We start from the raw sequence: 20,158 nt of genomic DNA, 5'->3' as shown, positions 1-20,158 counted from the left end.
AAACACGATGCAAAAACTGCAGAGAAGGCAGGACAGGACTCATACCTTCTCACACAGGCGTACAGACAGGGATTGTGGAATGAGGGAAAATTTGGAAAGGAAACGGGAGAGAAATCGTCTCTAATAAACGACGAGAAATGTCCTCACACCCTCGAGAGGGAGGAGAAATCAAAGCTCGCGACACCAGCGAAACTCACAGACGTTGAGCCACAGAATAAATATGGAAGTAACATCAAATCACTCTCTTGGGTACGTGGACAGAGTCCAGGGATTGATCGCACAAAAGTTAAAGTAAAATCGCCAGGACATGGTACACTAAGGGCAGAGGCAAAAACTGAAGGGAAATGGCAACACGAGCGACACGGCCCTGGGCGCGCACACAGAAAATGCACACCACTTAAACACAAGAGACACAGCACAGACCAAAGTGACAGATTGCCTGATGATAACTTGTTTGATGATGACGCTGTCAGCAATCAACTTTCGGAATACCTGTTCACCAGTAAAACCCTTAAGTTGATGGACAAGGCTCTAGTCAGAATTCCCGATTTTGACCCCCACAATAAGACTATGGATATCCACACACATATCGCGACAGTGGAAGAGGAGGCAATGATTAGAGGGCTGAGGAGACGGGATGAAAAAGCGAGTTTGTTGAAACGGACCTTACATAAAGAATCTATTCCATGGGTAAAGTCACTACCACACAAGGTTAGAAATGATTTTAAACAATTGAGCCTGGCAGTGATTCGGAAGTTTGGAGAATATTCGACACTCACTGAGGGGTTTTATGCTGTAAAATCGATGACCCAGGGCATGGACCAAGATCCACGTGACTACCTCGTCCAATTTAAAAGAGCGTATTACGCAGGCGATGTGAATCAATACCACGAAGGGGATAAAATGTTCAAAATTATGTTTTTTGAATCCTTGAAGCCCAGAGATTACAGAAAGGGTGAGAATGGTTTTGAATCCAGAAACCGCATCCTTACGCCGCATAGAGAGCAAGGCGTACATGGCATGGTTATACAGAGCTAAGAATCATAATTCGGATCCAGAACACAGGGAGAGGGATGAGGAACCCAGCCTCTCAGAGAGGAATAAAAATCACCGAGCAGTCCCACCATGCAGAGAGCAGCAGAAACGCACGCACACATGGAAAAATAACCCAGAGAGAGGTTGGCACGAGAATGAGAGCGGCACAAAGCCGAACATTCAGGAGAATCGCAGGAGGGGGAGGTTCAGAATAGAACCATACCAACACCCCATGCCCCGACATGCGCAAGGTCAAGATTACCCACAGGGATGGCGAAGTAACAATCCAGGAAAAATTTGGCACCCAAATGGGAAAAACACTGGGCCAAGGGTGCAGGAGAATCGTAGGAGGGAGAGGTTCAGAGCAGAACCATATCAACACCCCATCCCACGACACACGCAAGGTTCAAATTACGCACAGAGATGGGAAGATAACCACCTAGCGGGAAGGTGTTACACATACCGCGGAGGTATGGATGCGAACATTCACGAGAATCGCAGGATGGGAGGTCAAACACAATCGATCCAATTCCGACCAATTCCTCCACCGGCTATACCAGGAGGGAATAGAGGAATAACACAGAATACGGTCCAAATACGTGATGAACCATCCACAGTGATTGAGAGCGGGCAGCCCATACGCGCCACACCCGCCGAGGTGTTAAACCCGGCGCTCAATGTGAAATACAGGCAGGCTGCAAGTGACAGGGCGGGCAAAAACGTGGACAGTGCTCCCGTAAATGACGCGCGGATCGAATACAAGGACAGGGTTGCATTGAAGCGTGATCGGACAGTACAAAAACAGACAGCAGGGACACGCCCTGAGGAGCGCAGGCATGAGCCTTTGAATGGAAAATATCCAAGGGAAACCAAAAATTATGTGGATCGGAGTGCTAAAATGGAGACGAATGTCCATGACGTATCGGGAATGGTGTTGAAATCCAACACACTAGTAAAAACAAAGAGGGCAACATTACGAGGGACAGAATTAAATCGACACACTGACTCGGCAAATGTGCATGTAATCGCAGAGAGAGCGAATGCCTCGAACCAAGTGTCAAAGTGGGTCGTGTGCGCGAATTCTGGTTATGTGCAGCACAATTTTTCACCACACACTCCCACGACACAGAGAGTCAGAGAGGAAACTACAAAAAGCGAACCCGAAAACCGTGATCGAATTATCGAAGTGATAAGTGGTGAACGAGGCAACATGAGGAAGGTAACGCATAAATGCGTTCGAAACCGCTACCTAGCGTTTCCCAGGATTTAACAAAAACAAAAATGAATATTCGTCGGAGTCATGATGTATCAGAACCGATGTAACGCAATATCGATGTTTAACGCTTGTTTAATTTTCTTTGCTCAATTCAAATATAACCATGTTAAGTTGTGACACGTACGCACGCGTTGTAAGGAATAGCAGCAAAACTTGAGGACAATCGATGGTTCATGATGGAAGAAGGGTATACATATTTTTTTAAAAATAACCCGTGGCCATTTGACCACTGGTCATTTTTAAAAGGGCGGTATGTTGTATCCTAACCCTTCTTCCATAATTGAGATTAATAATATTTGATGATTTTTATATATTATCTTTTTACTTGTTTTTTTAATGAGTGAAACACACCAAAGCGCACCAAACTGCAAAACACCAGGTGTTGTTAAGTAATGAACGAGAGGAGGGCTAGGATGACAGAATTGCAACCTTGCTTCAAGGCAAAGGCAGTGAAAGGAAGCAGAGGGCCTTTGTCTAAGTCATAACCACAGAAAGCCAGGAATCATCACTGATTGTGTGTTAGGGATTCCGAGCTAATTAGAACACGTGCACACAGAAAGGGAGGTAGAAGCACGCCTTGTTCTCCTGCAGCTGAGGAAACATAGATAAACCCAAGAAGGCCAAGAATTAAATTAAGTGGGTCAGCTCAAGGCTGTGTGCACAGGGGGGGGGAGGCAGAGACAGTGCGGGGGTCACCAGAAGTTCGCGTTCGCCTAGTTAAGACAAAAAGCTCAATTATTCTGTATTGCTATTAAAGTAACGTTAAAGTCGGAATTTAACAACAGGGTAGGCTAAAGTTTGATATTCACACCCACTCCAATTAAACCAGGTCACAAGTACGCCTACTGAACCATCACCATCATTAAGTCAATATGAAATGTTATTTCCATACTTTAATGCTTTCTATACAACTCGACCCGAAGCATATGCATGAAAAGACAAAAGTAAAACTTATGAAAAGCCAGGATAACGGGATGAATCACCACCAGGTCGAATATAAATACATAATAAAAAACGATGTTAAACCCAGGGTCGGAGAGAAAGGGAGATCCCGGCCGTCTTTGTATCTCCGCAGCGCGGGGATGGGAGTGTGTGTACGCTCGGGGAGACGCCTCCACTTGGGTCGGGCACCACGATGGGAAACGACAGACCTTGGGTACATGCGGAATCATGGCTGTGAAATAGTAAGGGACAAATGTTAACTTAGAACTTTTGGCCATTTCTTTGTGCGCCGGGTCGGAGAGAGCGTTGCCCCTCCCTCCAGGTGGTGCGAACAAAGACGCCTATGAGACATTTGTGACGTCTGTGTTTTGGGTTCATGGGGAAGGCCAGACAGGAGATAATGTTGCGCCCAGACAGAGAGACGACCTCGAGGCAATTTGTAACATCTGATTGTTTGCTCGTGGGTTTTATGGAGGGAGTGTGACAACGGAATATACCGTCAGTGATGCACACAAGGACACACGGACGTACGGACACACACATGGACACACCTGCCTACGGACAGATCCTGACACAAAAAAAAATCGAAAGAAGTCCCGCCTTGTGGGCGGGATCCAGGGGGATTTTTCGGCATAAAGTAAAGGATCCTGAGCATTGGAAACCAGTGCGACGGGAGGGTCCACTCAGAAGCTCGACCGGGAGGGTCGACTCAGGAACGAGTGTGACGAGAGGGTCCACTCAGGAGCGCGACCGGGGGAGTCGGCTCAGGAGGAGTGCAACCAGTGGGTCCACTCAGGAGTGCGACCAGAGAGTCGACTCAGGAGCGAGGGCGACCAGCGGGTCGACCCAGGAGCGAGCTCGACCGGGAGGGTCGACTCAGGAGCGAGCTGCGACCAGCGGGTCGGCTCGACTCATCTTCAGCTCGTTAACCTCTGCCGAACCGGGGTCTCTGCTGCCACCGGAGTGGTGAGCATCGCGATTCGGCGACAACCCAGAGCTGCACGCTACGAGCGAGTTGTGGGCGCCACCTACCGACCGGGTTCCGAACTGCGACAGCGTATCAACAGCCATCCGAACCAATTCGCCACGGGATCGACTGATACGTATGACGCGCACCGCCCCCTCACCACACGACCACCAGGCGTCTGTTTGACCTAAAGAATCGACTCCGAACACTGACTATTCAAGACAACTCTTACCACTCAAAGACACTCGAACCCATAAGCCATCCGTGGCTGGAAAGCATCACAACGAGACCGAGGGATGGCCCTCCGTCGTTTATAAGAGTATTCTTAATTTGTATCTTTAATATTTAGTGGGCTGTACTCTTAATCGCATAAATTCCCAACAGATCCATCAATACGAACTGATTCTTGGCACCTCCTTCCGCCGAGCCACGCTCACGTGGGGAGTGGTGGCCCACCGGATCCTTATCAGGTGATCTGGTCCCCAATTAGTAAACTTGGTATAAGATAACGAGCTTCGGAAAAGGAGCACCGTCGCAGGCCCTTACTCCGGGCCGTTCTGTTGTCAGATAACCTGCCGATGTATCTGTTGAGATTGGTGCCTTTAAGAATAATAACTGTTTTGATTGTGTTTTTTTTATCGCCGTATAATCTTTCAAGTATCTTTCAGTCATAATCGCCGCACGTACTCGCATCCTCTACAGAATATTCAACTGTCCCGTGACCCAAGGTGTTAACAACGTGATAAGGGTTGCGTATGGTCAATAAGGAGTGTGGTACTGCGTGAACAATATTGAGTATAATCATTCATTAGCGTTAAGGTTTTCTTAGCATAGTATTTGCATATTTCAACGACTCTCTCTCTCACTAACAACCATCGCGTTATGAACAATATTGAGTATAATCATTCATTAACATTAAGGTTTTCTTAGCATAGTATTTGCATATTTCAACGACTCTCTCTCTCACTAACAACCATCGCGTTATGAACAATATTGAGTATAATCATTCATTAACATTAAGGTTTTCTTAGCATAGTATTTGCGTGTTTTAACGACTCTCTCTCACTAACAACCATCGCGTTATGCGGGATCCATGTGCAGTTGTCAAAGTGAAATCAGACAATCGTTGATGATACTGTATTGATGCCGTGTTGACGTTCCGGGATTGAGAGTTCGCATACTATATCATAGTTAAGGTTGAATTAGTAATAAATTGATCAATACAGAAGTGGTTGTGTGATTCTTTCCTGAAATCTATGCATAAGATCTGCTTCTGCGTTGAGATTTGAACTTGGTGACCTTAATAAACACACTAATACATACTCAGTAAATGTTAAAGCGATAACGGGGTGAACCGGGGACCTAAAAATATAACCACGAATAAAACTCTGGGAATGTTAAAGCGAGAATGAGACGAACCTAGACAACGATGCCGAGTTAATCTAAGTTAATCTTGCATACTTACACCACACCTGCATAACTGCATACGATTAATTGCCTTCTTCCGATCGATAACCCACCCTCGTCACCGAGGCGGGGTCTGGTTATCATAACGACTTGTATTATCATAATTACACCCACTCGCATAATTAATCCGATTACCTCTCGAATTGGCATAATTAAAATGTGCGTAATTACATAATTAACATATTTTCGGATAATTACACATTTGGCCAGATTTCATTTAATTATTATTATTTTCACTGAATATTCATAACCCACATATACAACATAATAATTTCACCCACGCACGCATACAACATAACAAATTTTCTTAACCCAACATATACAACAGGCTACACCTTTACCGTTACGTATACAGCTTTCAGCAATGGAAAGGTTTCCCACCCTCGGTATAAGGAGCCTGAAGACGCCTTCTCTTCCATGCGTGCACTGCGTTGCATGGCTGCACACGCTCACTCGCTTTTGACGTGATCGTGTGCGGCGGGGCAGCGAGGTTTGGCGTTAAAACACGACGTTTTTTTTTTAATCAACCATGAAAAAGGCAATTGCTTCCGTTTTAATCTTACGAGTGCATGGCCTTATGCGCCCGTGCATTCATGCGTACCTACCCTAGGGGCAAAACTCCACATGGACCCATCTGGTGGCTGAGACTTATGTTTGTGGCACCAGGGGGTGAAAATTCATGAAACTGATCAATCTGATGTCACTGAAATTAATTCCATGTACTATATCTATGGGACCCTCTTTTGCCAGTATCAAAATTATTAACATGAAATATCATAAGTTATTTATTAAAGAGTTTAACATTCACTTCCAAATATGTCTATATAAGCTTTAGAAATATCATATATCTAACTTGTGTATGCTCTCTAATTTACATGTTCCACTTTCTATCTCTCAATATAGTTCCAAGCACACACCTTTCCATGCGTATTTGTGCACTATTCGACTTGAAATGTGAGCTTTGGTAGGAAATGTTGCCAGAAGGGATAATGGCTGGTCGTCGAGAATAATTATGGAGTGGAAGCCAAAGATGGGAACACATCCAGAAGGAGGAGATTGAGTGATGAAATATCATACTCTTAGTTCTTTTGGTAAAGTCACGTAGGTAAAAAATGAAATTAATAAAAATAAAACAATAAAATCACGACGTTTCGGAGGCAACACAAGTCTCCGTCATCAGGTGAGACCGTCACAGCCAGATTTGCTGCATCAAGTGGCTGTGACGGTCCCACCTGATGACGGAGACTTGTGTTGCCTCCGAAACGTCGTGATTTTATTGTTTTATTTTTATTCATTTTTATTTCATTTTTTACCTACGTGACTTTACCGAAAGAACTAAGAGTATGAATCCTTGCAGTCACGAAAGCTTCAAATCTAGAATTGATGAAATATCAGCTCGTGTGCTGGTGCGATATGAAAACTAAAAACGATTAAACTAAACTTTTTTTCTCTTACCAGGTAAAGCCCACTGAGTTATATAACTCTTTTGCACAAGCGACCTGGCCACAAATGATAACCCAACGAAGTGGCTTATCATGTGGAAATTTATAGCAGCCAAATACTTTATACGCAAGTTTCTAAATATGGAGAGAAAAACCGGGAGGACCCAGAGAAAAATGAACGTGACCACAAGCAAACTCCAAATGTGATTTGTGGCTTTCGTGACTGCAGGAATTACTTTTTGGTTCTTTCGGTAAATTTGATTCTTCTTTCTACGTGACTTTACCAAAAGAACCAAAAAGCAAACTCCAAATATACAGGCACCAGGGTCAGAATAAAACCCATGACCTCCTATATACCAGGTGAGGTCGTTAACATCTCTACCATGGCACCCCTGAAATGTTACACTAAAGGATCATGATAGAATGACGACGGCTTGGAGAGGTCTTCCCACATTAGAGGATTGATTCATGGCTAATGATGATAATGATGAAGCTTTAGCAGTCTGTACAATATTCTAATCCTGGTTATGCTAACACATGCCTGGAATACAGAACTTTTAATGAAATCCTGGATAACTACGGGGTGCATATGTTGTTAAGCATCAGCCTATGTAGATTAGGGATCGTTGACCTGTATATGACCATGCTTTGGACCTCTATGAGACAGAATGGCATTATATTTTATAGTAATCTACATACAGGCCATACTGATGTTTGTTGTCAAACCAGTGGAGGAAGTTCAGATGGGCAGAAGTGCAGACAAAAACTCTCATGATCTTTCAGAGTCCGAATGGCAACCCACTCTGCCTTTCACAGACCCATTATTGCTGACTCCTAGAAACCTCTTATTCGTTTGTTCCACACAAACCCTGCATTAGTTTTTACAATATGATGATCATTGCAATATCAGATTTCTATACCTTTATTACTGCACGGGGCATTTTTATTCTATTATCGTTGTGCTTGGCTCTATTTTAAAAGCACCACAATGAACAAACACGTGGTTGCTTTAAAAAAAAAACAGCAAATATAATTTGTACAAAAAACGTGATGAGCAACCATTATCAAAACGCAACAATACTCGGCAAAATGGACGATGATTATCGCGGACATTAATTTGCTGTATCGCAATGACCCCAGTAACCGGGCCGCCCGGTTCAGTTGGGCAACCGAGTCCAAGTGACGGGCGACACAGTGGGTTGGGGCGAGCGCCTGCATGGCGGTGGGTACCTTGTGGTAGTGGTTGGCGTTGGCCTGCAGCATGAGTTGCAACGCCGCCACCAACTTCTTCCTGCGGCGACACTCGTCGCGCGCGGCCTTGAGCTCCTCCGCAAGGCGTTCCGCTTCGGCTCGGGCACGGCCCAGCTCCGCCGCTAGACCCTGCGTGCGTACAAAAGTAGACGTTCCTCGGTTTAGCCTTACAGGCTGTCAGAAAAGAAAGTGCTTTTCGTGAGTAATTAAGCCACGTGTTAAGTCGTGTCGCCTCGCGTCCTGGTTGCCATGTGTCCCTGACTTAGATATGCAGGATGTGTGTCCCACATCAGGTGTTTCCCAGATCTGATTAAAAGGCTTTTGGAGCCACGGACAAAATAACTAGGACCCACGCAGCCATTTTATCCTGCCCAGCCTGCCCCCCTCCCCTACTCTATTTTCCGCACGCATCTTGGGTTCCATATCTTCTCAGTCACTTGTGTTTAGAGTACTATATTTTCTAAGTTAAATTCATCCCAGGTATTGTGTGCCCCAGGTATTATGTCTTAGACCCCACATGTCCTGAATACAGTGTGTTCCTTGCGTCTCAGGTTCTGTGTGTCTTCGATCTGTGTCCTGGATCCCATGTTTATCATATCCTTTGTCTCTTGTGTCTTTGCGTGTCCTAGTTTGCTGGGTTTCACCAAGACTCACACATTGGGTGTGCCCTGATTCCTGTGCAACTTGTTCGCGTGTGCACTTTATGTCAGATTCTGTGCCCCAAGATCCCATGTATACTTCAATCGACGTCTCCAAGGTCCAATGTCTTTAGGGTTCCATGTACATTGATTCCCAGTTAGTGCACGTCCCTGTGGTCAGTTGTACAATTAACTTAAAGTAGAATTTTCCATTCTTTTGTTAATTAAACGAAGATAAAACCCATATAATGTATCATATGCTGGTAGTGTAGTTCAATCAATCAGTCGATTTGAATGAACACTCTACAAATGAGACAGAATAAAATAAAGAATCAATACAAACACATAGATGTGCTCAACCCTGTGGTAAACTCACTGCTGGGTAAGGGACTTGCCACGCTATGCGGGTAGTGGGGGGTTATTGACCATACTTCACTACTCTGGACAGTGCACGTTGATGAAGGCAGTGAGCATAAATGTGGGGGCACAGAAGTACAGTAGAACAAAGAATGTTGCTGCACCATCCCCCGCTGATCGCCATGTACCACAGCCTCACAGCTGCATATAATTACATCCGCATATGATTCACATGAATAATATACTTAAAAACTAATTAATGTATTATATATGAGTACAATAAGCTATTTTAATTGATGAAACGATGCATGGTTATATGCCTGGTATGCAAAGTTTAATTTCTCAATATTTTCCAGGTCGCTGGTAGACTGGAGTAAGCACGTGACTAACATGAATATTTAACTTCTTCTGCACCGTACGTAGCCAACCGTGCTTATCGGTGGTGTGCTGAGTGCAAGAAAAAAAAAATTTGCTGGTCAGTAACCTGGATGAAATTAATCTCTGCTGGTACGTGCAAGATAAGAGCCATTTCTTTTTTGTGCAGGTGATTTTCTTCCTATCAAGTTCTCCCTGCTACAGACGCCAGTGCTGCACTGCCTGTGCACCGAAGTCGAGCCGTTTACCTGCGTGCGTGTGTGCGCGGCGTGCGCGCCAGCGCCCAGGCAGCCCTGCGTGTGCACCAGGTACTCGACCGTGAGCTGGGCCAACCGTAGCAGCTTCACGAGCAACGGGTCGGCGGGCGCCTGGCAGCGCGCACAGCGCTCGCTGGTCACATCGCAGTACGTCACTGTCGTGATGTACTCCTGTGAGTGGGGAAAGCACGCACCGCCGCCGGGGAGATTAGGAGAAGAAGCAACTCAAAACTAGTTAAGAAAACAATAAAACATAGCGTGGATTATGGAATGCTTTCCAACGTGCGTTTGATTTCGCAAGTAATTAGCGGTAGGGATGCCAATGGACAGCTGTCAGGGTCAAATGTGTTTGAATTTTTGCAAAGAGCCCTCTTTTCTCGGGTCAGCATGCAGCAAGAAAATCTCTAAATTCCCAAGTCAAAACATCGAGCTTGGAAAAAGGAGGGTAGGAAGCTAAAAACTTAAATGCAGCACAGCATGTGACAGTCAAGATGAAAAAAAATGTCAAATTAGGAGAACAGGAAAGTCTAAATCTTGGACTTCAACAGGTTGAGGGCATTATCAGTGGGAACAGCCATGAGGAGGGATCTCCAAGCAGTGTGCACATCAGAGGGTTGGTGAAGATGGTGAGCATATGCATTGGAGCATAGTACATTACAAAACTGGATTTTACTGCACTACCCTATGCAGAAACCGAAAACACATGTTTTACACATGTCAGTCATCAGGCTCAAATCCAGCTGAGCTTAACAAAATCAACCGGACCGAGTACACTCCGGTTGATTTTGACAAAGGCTACACGCCGTGTAGCTGCTGAAGGCTACGACAGGCAGAAGATGGCTGCAGTGTGTGTGAGTGGAGGGAATTGGAGGAGGCTGCGTCAGTTGCCTGTAGCGTGGCGACGTCGACCTCGCGAGCCACGCGCTCCACGTCCACCGCGCCCAGACGCCGCCAGTCCACAGCCTCCCTGCGCTCGCGGAACTTGAGGTACAGCAAAAGCACAAAAACAATTCAATAAAACTGGCAGCTCTGGTTATGATCACCCTCTACCTTTCCACGTGATAAGCCACTTCGTTGAGCTATCATTTGTGGCCAGGTCGCTTCTGAAAAAGAGCTGTATGGCTCACTGGGGCCTTAATAAAAAAAAGTTTTTAGTTTTAAATCAGCTGATTGTGGTCAAGCCCATCCATTCTACAATGTTTTTAATCCAAGTCTTCATTGGGCACCCTCTTTTTATAGTCTCCACCAAATGGTCAGTCCCTCCAGAAAAACGCGATTATGCGATCGCAAGATTCCACGCAAAATCAGCCAAAGTCCGCATATTTATGCGGGGGGCGCGTTTTTTCAAATACGCCGCACTTTCGCCGCATAAATTGCAGATTTCCGCGCGCAAAATATGCGGGCTTGCATGATTTCATAATCCCCGCATTTTCGTTGCAAAAAGTCACATATATCTTAGCAGAAAGTTGAAAAATATTGCGTTTACTTCACACAAGCGCAGCCATTTCCCCTGTTGCCATGGGAACGTTATGAAGTGTTAGAGGCTACGTAGTTAGTTTTATTCAGGAGTTTATGCAACTTTACAGTTGAAAGATTGCACTTTTTTGTTAGTAGTATGTAAATTTACATTACTGTAAGACTGTACTGTTACTGTATTGCTTACGTTACTGTGCACTGAAAACACTTATTTTAACAGAAGATGTCTGTTTTGTATAGCTACCTCTGTAAAACAGGAAGCACATATTTTATTTTTAAATATTTTATTTATTCATTTTTACAGAAGTTGTAGCATATTCATTTTGTAAAGCTACAGAACTTGTTCGACTCAATGTTTTGTAAGTTTGAGCCATCTGTTTGTTAAGGTCTGAAATAAAACAAGATGAGAACTTAAATATTCCCAGCACTTTGTGATGTAGTATGCTTGCTTATCATAGGAAGTAATACGAAATGACTCTTTACATTAAAGTAGTAGCCTAGTGAATAGGGTGTTGGGGGAATCACTTTTTTTTCTCTTTTTCATCAAACCGCAGTTTTTGCAAGTTCCCGCAATTTAATCGCATAAAATTGCATAAATATCCCGCATATTCCATCGCATTTTTTAAGAAAACGTGCCGCATAATCAACGATTTTTGCCCGCAACAATCACCAAAAAACTCCGCGTTTTTCTGGAGGGACTGAATGGTACCTTGTACGGTGGATTTTAATTTTAAAAAAATAATTGATGAACCCAAAGAACTGCAGTTTTGATCATTTAAAGGCAACGACAAGTTGTTATTTCGATAACATGAAGAACACCGCATGACGCACAGCACACTCCGCGTGGCACATGACGATGGTACGCAACATGAGACGCACAGCTTACGACACAGAGTATATGTCGTGCACTGCACAATGCACATTGCCAAAGCGCATACGTAACTTTGTGAGTGAAGTAAAAACGCGAAAAGGCACAACACTCAACACAGCGCAACACATTGGAGATTAATTATGAGTCAATAATTGCATCGCAATACAAATATAAATCAACACACAGCTCTTTCGCCAATCCACTGCTGGACAAGGCCCTCATCACGCCCTGTAGACCGTGGGGGTTATTTGACCATACATCACCACGCTGGTCAATGCGGGTTGGTCAAGGTGAAAAACACAGACCTGGTAGCATAGAAGTACAATATAACAATGTACTTTACTGCACTGTTCTATTGTGCCCTCCCATGTAGCCGCACAGCATATACCAACCTGTTAGTTCGTGGTGGTCACCCATCCAAGCGTTATCCAGACTCAACTCTGCTTACCTTCCGAGGTCTGACGAGATGGGGTGCATTCCCGGTAATTTGACCAAAGGCTTATCAACATAATCTCTCCTTCTTCTTGGTTCTTTAGGTAAAGTCACGTAGAAGGGAAGTAATAAAATAATAAAAATAAAACATAATAAAATAATTCTCATGACGTTTCGGCCACAACGCAAGCAGCCGTCCTCAGGTGCCGTCCTCAGGTGAGGACGGCTGCTTGCGTTGTGGCCGAAACGTCGTGAGAATTATTTTATTGTTTTATTTTTATTATTTTATTACTTCCTTCTACGTGATGACTTTACCGAAAAAAACCAAGAAGATGAATCCCTGCAGTCACGAAAGCTTTAAATCGAAACATAATCTCTCCCTATGTCTTGAACATAAGTCCTCGCTAGACGTGTTTTCACAACAACGCGTTTTCACAACAACACAGTTCCTCTGTTTGGGAACACTTTTCGCGCACAACACAGTACGCGCCCGTCATAACGTGGAACGCGCACCGTTATAACGCGCTTTCTGAGTGGTCGACGACAAACAACTTTCTTGAGCTGCACGGCTGAGCGGTATGGGAATTCCGGGCATATGCACGAAATTATAAAGTACGAGGTGTACCCACATGTCGGTTATTTGTCCCGCCGTGTGATGACTGCAGGCTGATTGTATAGTGCAAATGCGCTGCAAATTTGCATTGCTTTATTTATTTGTGCCCTGTAATGTGAATTCATTAATTCAGCGCTAAAAGCATTCTCGCTTAAAGAGGCATTTTCCAGTAGTGCATCTTAAATGAGAAATTACTGTTTTAGACATACGATTAATCTCTCTCTCTCGCACGCACACATACAAGCGTACACACGGCTGTGACGGGTACCTTGAAAGGCATGAGCACGGGCGTGTAGGCGGCAGGGCCCGCGAAGGCCCCTGGATTGAAAGAGCCGCCCATCATGGGCAAATCCGCCTGTCCTGGCATCACCAGCACCTACCTACACCTGCATACAACCACATCACCAGCACCACCAACCGACATAACACCCATTACATTACCTCCACCACAGTCAAACACATTCAAATAAGCCACACATATCTCCCACTGTCACCGTTTCCACGTTAATACATCTGTCGCGTAATACATAAATGCTTATTCTCTATTAAACGTGTTACAGTAAAACAACGGTGCAAAAAATATACAGCGGGTGCCAGAATGCACGATTTACAGCTAAACACATTTAATCCGTGATAAAGCCGCCAATCTCACAAATGCAATGCAAATCTCCTTAATGACCAAAAACGATCAGTTCGAATCAAGCCTCCAGCACGCACACACAAATTAACCCTAGCATCCAAACAACAGCAACAATAAGAAATTGAAATAGGGCCCTTGCCGTCTTCACAGAACCCACCCCGTAACGCTGCTGTGTAAGGAGTCCGTGAGCTGCATCGCGGTTACTAATGCAGCCCCCCCTGTTGCCTCGGTAACGAAACACCCCCCACCACCCGTAGCTTGACTCCGTTGTGAGGCAACTGCATTTTTATAACCGAGTCACCCACGCTCCTGCACACGTCCAACCATTCACTGTACACGCCCAGGACGCTCTGCTCTGGGTGGGTAAGGGTGGCTAGGAGGCTGGGTGACCACTTGTTCTAGTTGATGGGTGGCCAGGACAGGGGTGGAAGGGTGGGGGAGGCTGGATGTGGCTACATTGCCAGGTGAATGGGTAGCAACGTTGCCAACGGCTGATCGGCCAGTTGAGTGACAGGCTGGATGTCTATCTGGGTATCTGCATAGCAGCAGCTAGATGATTAATAGCAGCCGTAACAGCAGGATTAACAGCAGCAGCAATCACTTCATTTTGCCAGATCACTGGTGCATGGTTGGCATGTGACCTTAAAGGTATGCCCCCCTTTGTATGAACCGACCATCTGGCATTGAATGACCGACATGCTGCGATGTAATTGGAAAATAAATGTATAAAACATGTATTTGACATTGTTTAGAACCAGATGATAGCACTGAAACATTGAAGCTCATTTGCGTTGGAGACTTGGCATAAAACCTGATGACGGACGCTTGTGTTGCGCCCGAAACGTCGTGATTTATTTTATTTTATACCTACGTGACTTTACCGAAAGAACCAGAGTATGGATTCCTGCAGTCACGAAAGCTTAAAATTAAGATGAATTTAATATTTCCAATTTATAGCATGAAAAAGTCACAGAGGGTAAAAGTGTGAGTCAAAATTAATCAATAATCAGACAAATGATCTGTTAGCAATACATATTGCAGTGTTCAGGACTCACGGTACTAAAGTTATAAGTTCAAATCCCAGTCAGGCCTGACTCAGTCCACGTCCCCCAATCGTGAATACAAGTGTTGCTTTGCACAAAGTCAATTGCACAGACTTGGCACCCGCCATGCATACGTGGAATTTCCAACCACAGGCTCAGGGCTGATAATGGACATTTGTGCTAAGAATGTCCACTGTGACTTTGTCATTTACACACCCCCTCCCCATGTATAAACATTAACTTTTATCTTCCACATGCTTTTAACCAAAGGGAGGCATTCCCAGCTGCCTGAATGCTAAACTGAAACGTCCAGCTTTTGCATTTTTTTACAATGTAGACTGTACTGAAGCTTTTTTTTCATCTCTCAAAACATTATTTTATCAAACTCTGCATCTCGTACAACACATCCCAACTTTTAGTAGCCACTACCAACATGCATGAACATGCGATCTCACTCACCTAACGTGTTATTCTTCTTCTTGGTAATCCACTTTTAGATTATATAAAAGGAATAATTTGCTAACTCTGGTCATTACAAGACGATACAACCGTTCACTCGAACCGTAAACTTAGAAAATCGATGGTAGACCACTACTGAAAATACTCCCGACTCTAATCATTTATCATAACTTTGTTGACAATTAATACAACTCGAGAATTCTGCGATGAGTACAACTTTATGGAGTATCTGATCCATACATAGCCTGTGGTCCAGAACACTGTACCCCTTGGCCATGATTGGGAACCCGTTACGCGCCTCCCGGTGGTTTTAACATTCCACACAACAAGCCAAACGAAACAGGAATTTAAAACAAAACGCTGAGAGGACCCAGCGTGGCTGTCTCCCAGCGGCTTTGTTGGCGTCTGCAGCCAGAGAGTTTTAAACCCACACAGAGCGACTGCTTACTTGGGTGGCTGAGCGGGATGGTTTTTGCTCATGAACGCAGACAAGTTTCTGTATGCTGATTAATAAACAAGTCAATTCCTAGATGGGTCAACTTTCTGGCCTGGTCAACTCATATAATTGTTCAAGTCTGCGTTGGTCAACTACGCTTGACCAGTTCGCTAGGTTGATTGATTACCCAAGTCTACCTCCTCATTTGGTCAACGCATTTTACATTGGTCAACGCCCAATAATCGACGTCATCAACTCGCTACCTTGGGTCAACCCTGACTGAGTTGAGTCCGTTATGTGTTGGCTAACAAGGCTGCTATTGGCTTGGTGAGCTTGATGGCTTCATCAACTGCGGGCAGCCAGACGACTCGACGAAACTCGTGATATCGGTTTAATAATTGCCTGGTCAACACGCTGGACTGTTTAACATTGGCTCGGTCAGTGTTAACATCGCATCTCCCGGCTTTGACATTCCTCGAAGACATCAACCGCATCAACACATCAACACGCCGATGCGGCACATCTTCGTGGATGTAAAATGAAGGACAAGCCACGGTCACACAATTGTGGCCGTACAACCCAAACTGCAACGGAGGACGAACAGCAAAACCCTCTCGTCGTGGCTCACGGCAGACATCGGCATTTAACTCAAGAACATTTAGCCACACGCACGAATAGAACCCATCGCTTGTGGGTATCATGCCGTGGTGACGAAGCACGGTCACTCTACATGAATTAGGGGCACCAGAGTGAATGAATAATAAAGTACTGTACTGTAAGCCAGTGGGGTCTGTCTGGAATTCCGTCCGCGAATTCAAACGCCGCACCAAATGTGGCCAAAGCTGGCCCGTGTTTGCCAGTGGAATTAGGACGCCATGTGGCAGCGTGTTTGGCTTATTTATTGTAATAACAACAAGCGCATGTTAACTCCTTCAACTGCATTCACAGTTACCGACACCACACAACAACGGGGATTGCAGGACCAAGCGTTGTTGTGATTTTGGGTTAATTGTTCATTCTATATTTGAAGTTTTCGTGGCTGCAGGAATCCATAGTTTTTGGTTCTTTCGGTAAAGTCACGTAGGTAGAAAAAGGGATATTTGTTGTCGTTTGTAGAACATTTTTAAGTCTTCATTGACTCGCAACAATTAAACGGCTAAACTGCGTGTAAAACAAGACAAACTTAAATTTCGATTTAAAGCTTTCGTGACTGCAGGGATTCATCTTCTTGGTTCTTTCGGTAAAGTCACGTAGAAGGGAAGTAATAAAATAATACAAATAAAACAATAAAATAATTATAAAAAAATATAAAAATAACTATTATTTTAATTTTATTTTATTACTTCCCTTCGACGTGACTTTACCGAAAGAACCAAGAAGACAAGACAAACTTCTTACACTGAAACATAAATCGTTTAAATTTTTAAAAGTACGGTATCAAAGCGTGTTTATAATTATTAATGGTTTCACATTATAAAGTTAACGTTCGAATGCGGTTACTATCATCAACCGCTGTGTATCCACTGCTGGGTGAATGCCATATCACTACCTATGTCTGTATACACAATATAATCTCGCATCGTAAGTCATTATTTTAAACAAACATAAAAAAACATAATCCACGTAGAAAAATAGTAACTTGAAGAAAATAAAAAAAACTCGTTCTAACGCATCAATAATTACACGTGGGCTCAAGCTTAAAGTAATACATTTTAAATATCTATTCTAGATTTGAAGCTTTCGTGACTGCAAGGATTCATACTCTTAGGTTTATTCGGTAAAGTCACGTAGGTAAAAAATTTAAAGTAAAAAAGAAAATGTGATTTATTTGCATTTATTATTATTTTATTTCTTATTTTTACCTGCGTGACTTTACCGAAAAAACCTCAAGACTATTTTAAACATCTCTCACCGCAGAACTTGCGCTAACACACGGCTAATATGCTCTCGTCGTTCCTTATATACGTGAGTATTTAATTTTTGCAAAAATATTAAATCGCTTAACTTTGGTTCACTCGCCATTGACAATTGCAGACTTAACGGGCGCAAACGCCTTTAATGAAACCCACACCACGACTTTTAGCGTCATTATTGTTACACTTGGTTAACACGATGTTTGTTCCTGGGTAGTAAGTGTTATTTTCTAATTGCTTATGTCTCAAAAGTATATAAAATTGCTCTTATTCCCCACAAACTTTGCTTTTGTGACCACGACTTTACGTGAAGGAATGACGCAAACGCACACCACGTTTTCTCTCACTGTCCTGGTCACAAAAGCAAAGTTTGTTGGGTGATAATAACCATTTTCAATACTTTTGCGGCATAAGCAATTAGAAAACAACACTTACTACCCAGGAACATAAAAAAATATTTTAAGATATTTTCAAAAAATATACATTTTTTGTTAGTGTTATCATTCACCTCTTCTCGTGATCCACAGCCGGCAAACGACGCTTGCGTCGAAAGCCCACGAGGTTTCTCCTCTCAAGCAGCTGTTTTAAACTTGCACATTTGTTGTAAACTGGTTGAACAACAACAACGACGACGACAACGACGACGAAGCCGCCGATGGAAGTTTTCCTTTTTAACCGGCGGCCTCACAACGCGTGCGAAGCCCCCGCCGCTTGGGCCCCTGGCAACGGTTGCCAGGGAGGGGGGGGCGACAGGGGGGGGGGGGGGGTAACCGGAACCCAACGGAAAGGGAATCGATTCCCGTCGCTGCGTTGTCGTGCGTCGATTCGAGCGCGCAGCGATTCGATTAGGCACGATTCAATCAGAGCCGTCAAACCCTTAGTGGGGGTTTTTTATATTCTTGGTTACTTCGGTAAAGTCACGTAGAAGGGAAAAAACAAAAAAGAATAAAAATTTAAAACATAATTTATTATTTTTGGTTATTTCGGTAAAGTAACGTAGAAGGGAAATAATAAAATAATAAATATATAAAACAAACAAATTTCTCACGACGTTTCGACTGCAACACAAGCAATCACCATCAGGTGTGAAAAATGATGATTGCTTGTGTTGCAGTCGAAACGTCGTGAGAATTTTTATTGTTTTATATTTTCATTATTTTATTATTTCCCTTCAGCGTCTCTTTACCGAAATAACCAAGAATATGAATCCCTGCGGTTACGAAAGCTTTAAACCTTAGTGGTTTTATTTATTTAAACCCCCGTATTTTTGTACAGAGAAAACTTCGTTTTTAGGTCCATGCGGCGTACAGACGTTTCAATACGGGCACAAAAAATTCACAATGTTTGTTTATTTGTTTGTGTTTCTCCCTTGTAGGATGAACGTTGAGATTTATAAGGACACGGGGTCACAAATAAGGTCTGAATTGATTTGTAATAAGGGAGGGCACTGATAAGGGGTTGACAGGTATGAGTATTTATTTCTAAAAGGTTGGCAGCTTAAGAACGTCTTTCTCAAAATCAACATTGCTTTAATTGGTATGCCCAAATTAAAGAGTACCGGTAACCATTTGCGCTCGACTACGTATATTTCACTCGGTGACTACAACGCTATGTCATACTAATACTGTTCTGTGCGTGGTTACAACCGTGAGCCATACCTCAACGACAGTCGGGACTTATATACAAATCGCGCACGGTATCGATTGAAAACCCTTTCTTTAAAACTGTATAGAGGAAGCGACAAACCCAAGAGTTTCGGCCGCTTCCCTCCAAAAATAACAATTCGGTATAACCCGAAAACACATCAAAGGCTTACAGGTCTTCTCGGCTGTACTTATACTCAGCCTCTATACAATGTACACTATGGGGCCCCTTACGTGGACACCAAATGCAATTGTGTTAGCAACAGAAAATGCTTCTCAAAGTTTATTTTAAATTAAAATAGTCATACATCTACTCCCTTCATTTCATTATTTAACTTCACTAAAGTGAGTGCGTATCTGGCTTTTCGCGTTGAGAAGCCGCTATGATTTGTGGGTATTAAGCCCTGTGCACTCCCCCTGTTGGCGGGCACGTGAATTTAAACCCCAATCCGTGGCATTGAGGTGAGACAAAGATGACGACAGAACGAGAAAAAACTGTTAAGTTTCGTATACCTCCATTGGAACCTCCTTTGCCAGTAGAAAAATATGATAATTGTTTTATTACCCTTTTATCTGGCAAAAAAACTGACAGCTTTTTTACAATGAGTCATGTTTGCATTGACCA

The 20,158-nt window shown here is 43.7% G+C and overlaps 1 protein-coding gene across 1 annotated transcript; it reads right to left on the bottom strand.

The window, feature by feature from the left end:
* Positions 1-3,479: 3,479 nt before the first annotated feature.
* Positions 3,480-18,608, bottom strand: LOC133360323 (cilium assembly protein DZIP1L-like). Its single transcript, XM_061578971.1, has 6 exons — positions 18,399-18,608; positions 13,668-13,785; positions 10,896-10,988; positions 9,999-10,178; positions 8,360-8,509; positions 3,480-3,485 (listed from the first exon to the last, which is right to left on the bottom strand). Exons 2-6 carry the CDS (start codon positions 13,764-13,766, stop codon positions 3,480-3,482), a joined length of 528 nt encoding a protein of 175 aa, XP_061434955.1. The 5' UTR covers positions 13,767-13,785; positions 18,399-18,608.
* Between the last annotated feature and the right edge of the window lie 1,550 nt (positions 18,609-20,158).

This window comes from Lethenteron reissneri, chromosome 68 (assembly GCF_015708825.2).
Source record: "Lethenteron reissneri isolate LAM-NWPU_2019-01 chromosome 68, ASM1570882v1, whole genome shotgun sequence".
Classification (NCBI taxonomy): domain Eukaryota; kingdom Metazoa; phylum Chordata; class Hyperoartia; order Petromyzontiformes; family Petromyzontidae; genus Lethenteron; species Lethenteron reissneri.
This window is presented reverse-complemented; position numbering and strand designations above follow the sequence as displayed.

What these genes read in the sequence shown, in the direction of transcription:
- LOC133360323 (XM_061578971.1), bottom strand. Translation starts at nt 13,766, where the DNA reads ATGCCAGGACAGGCGGATTTGCCCATGATGGGCGGCTCTTTCAATCCA. An exon ending in TCGACGTCGCCACGCTACAG is followed by an intron (nt 10,179 to 10,895) that starts GCAACTGACGCA and finishes CCCCACTCACAG; the next exon opens with GAGTACATCACGACAGTGAC. An exon ending in CCGCGCACACACGCACGCAG is followed by an intron (nt 8,510 to 9,998) that starts GTAAACGGCTCG and finishes GTACGCACGCAG; the next exon opens with GGTCTAGCGGCGGAGCTGGG.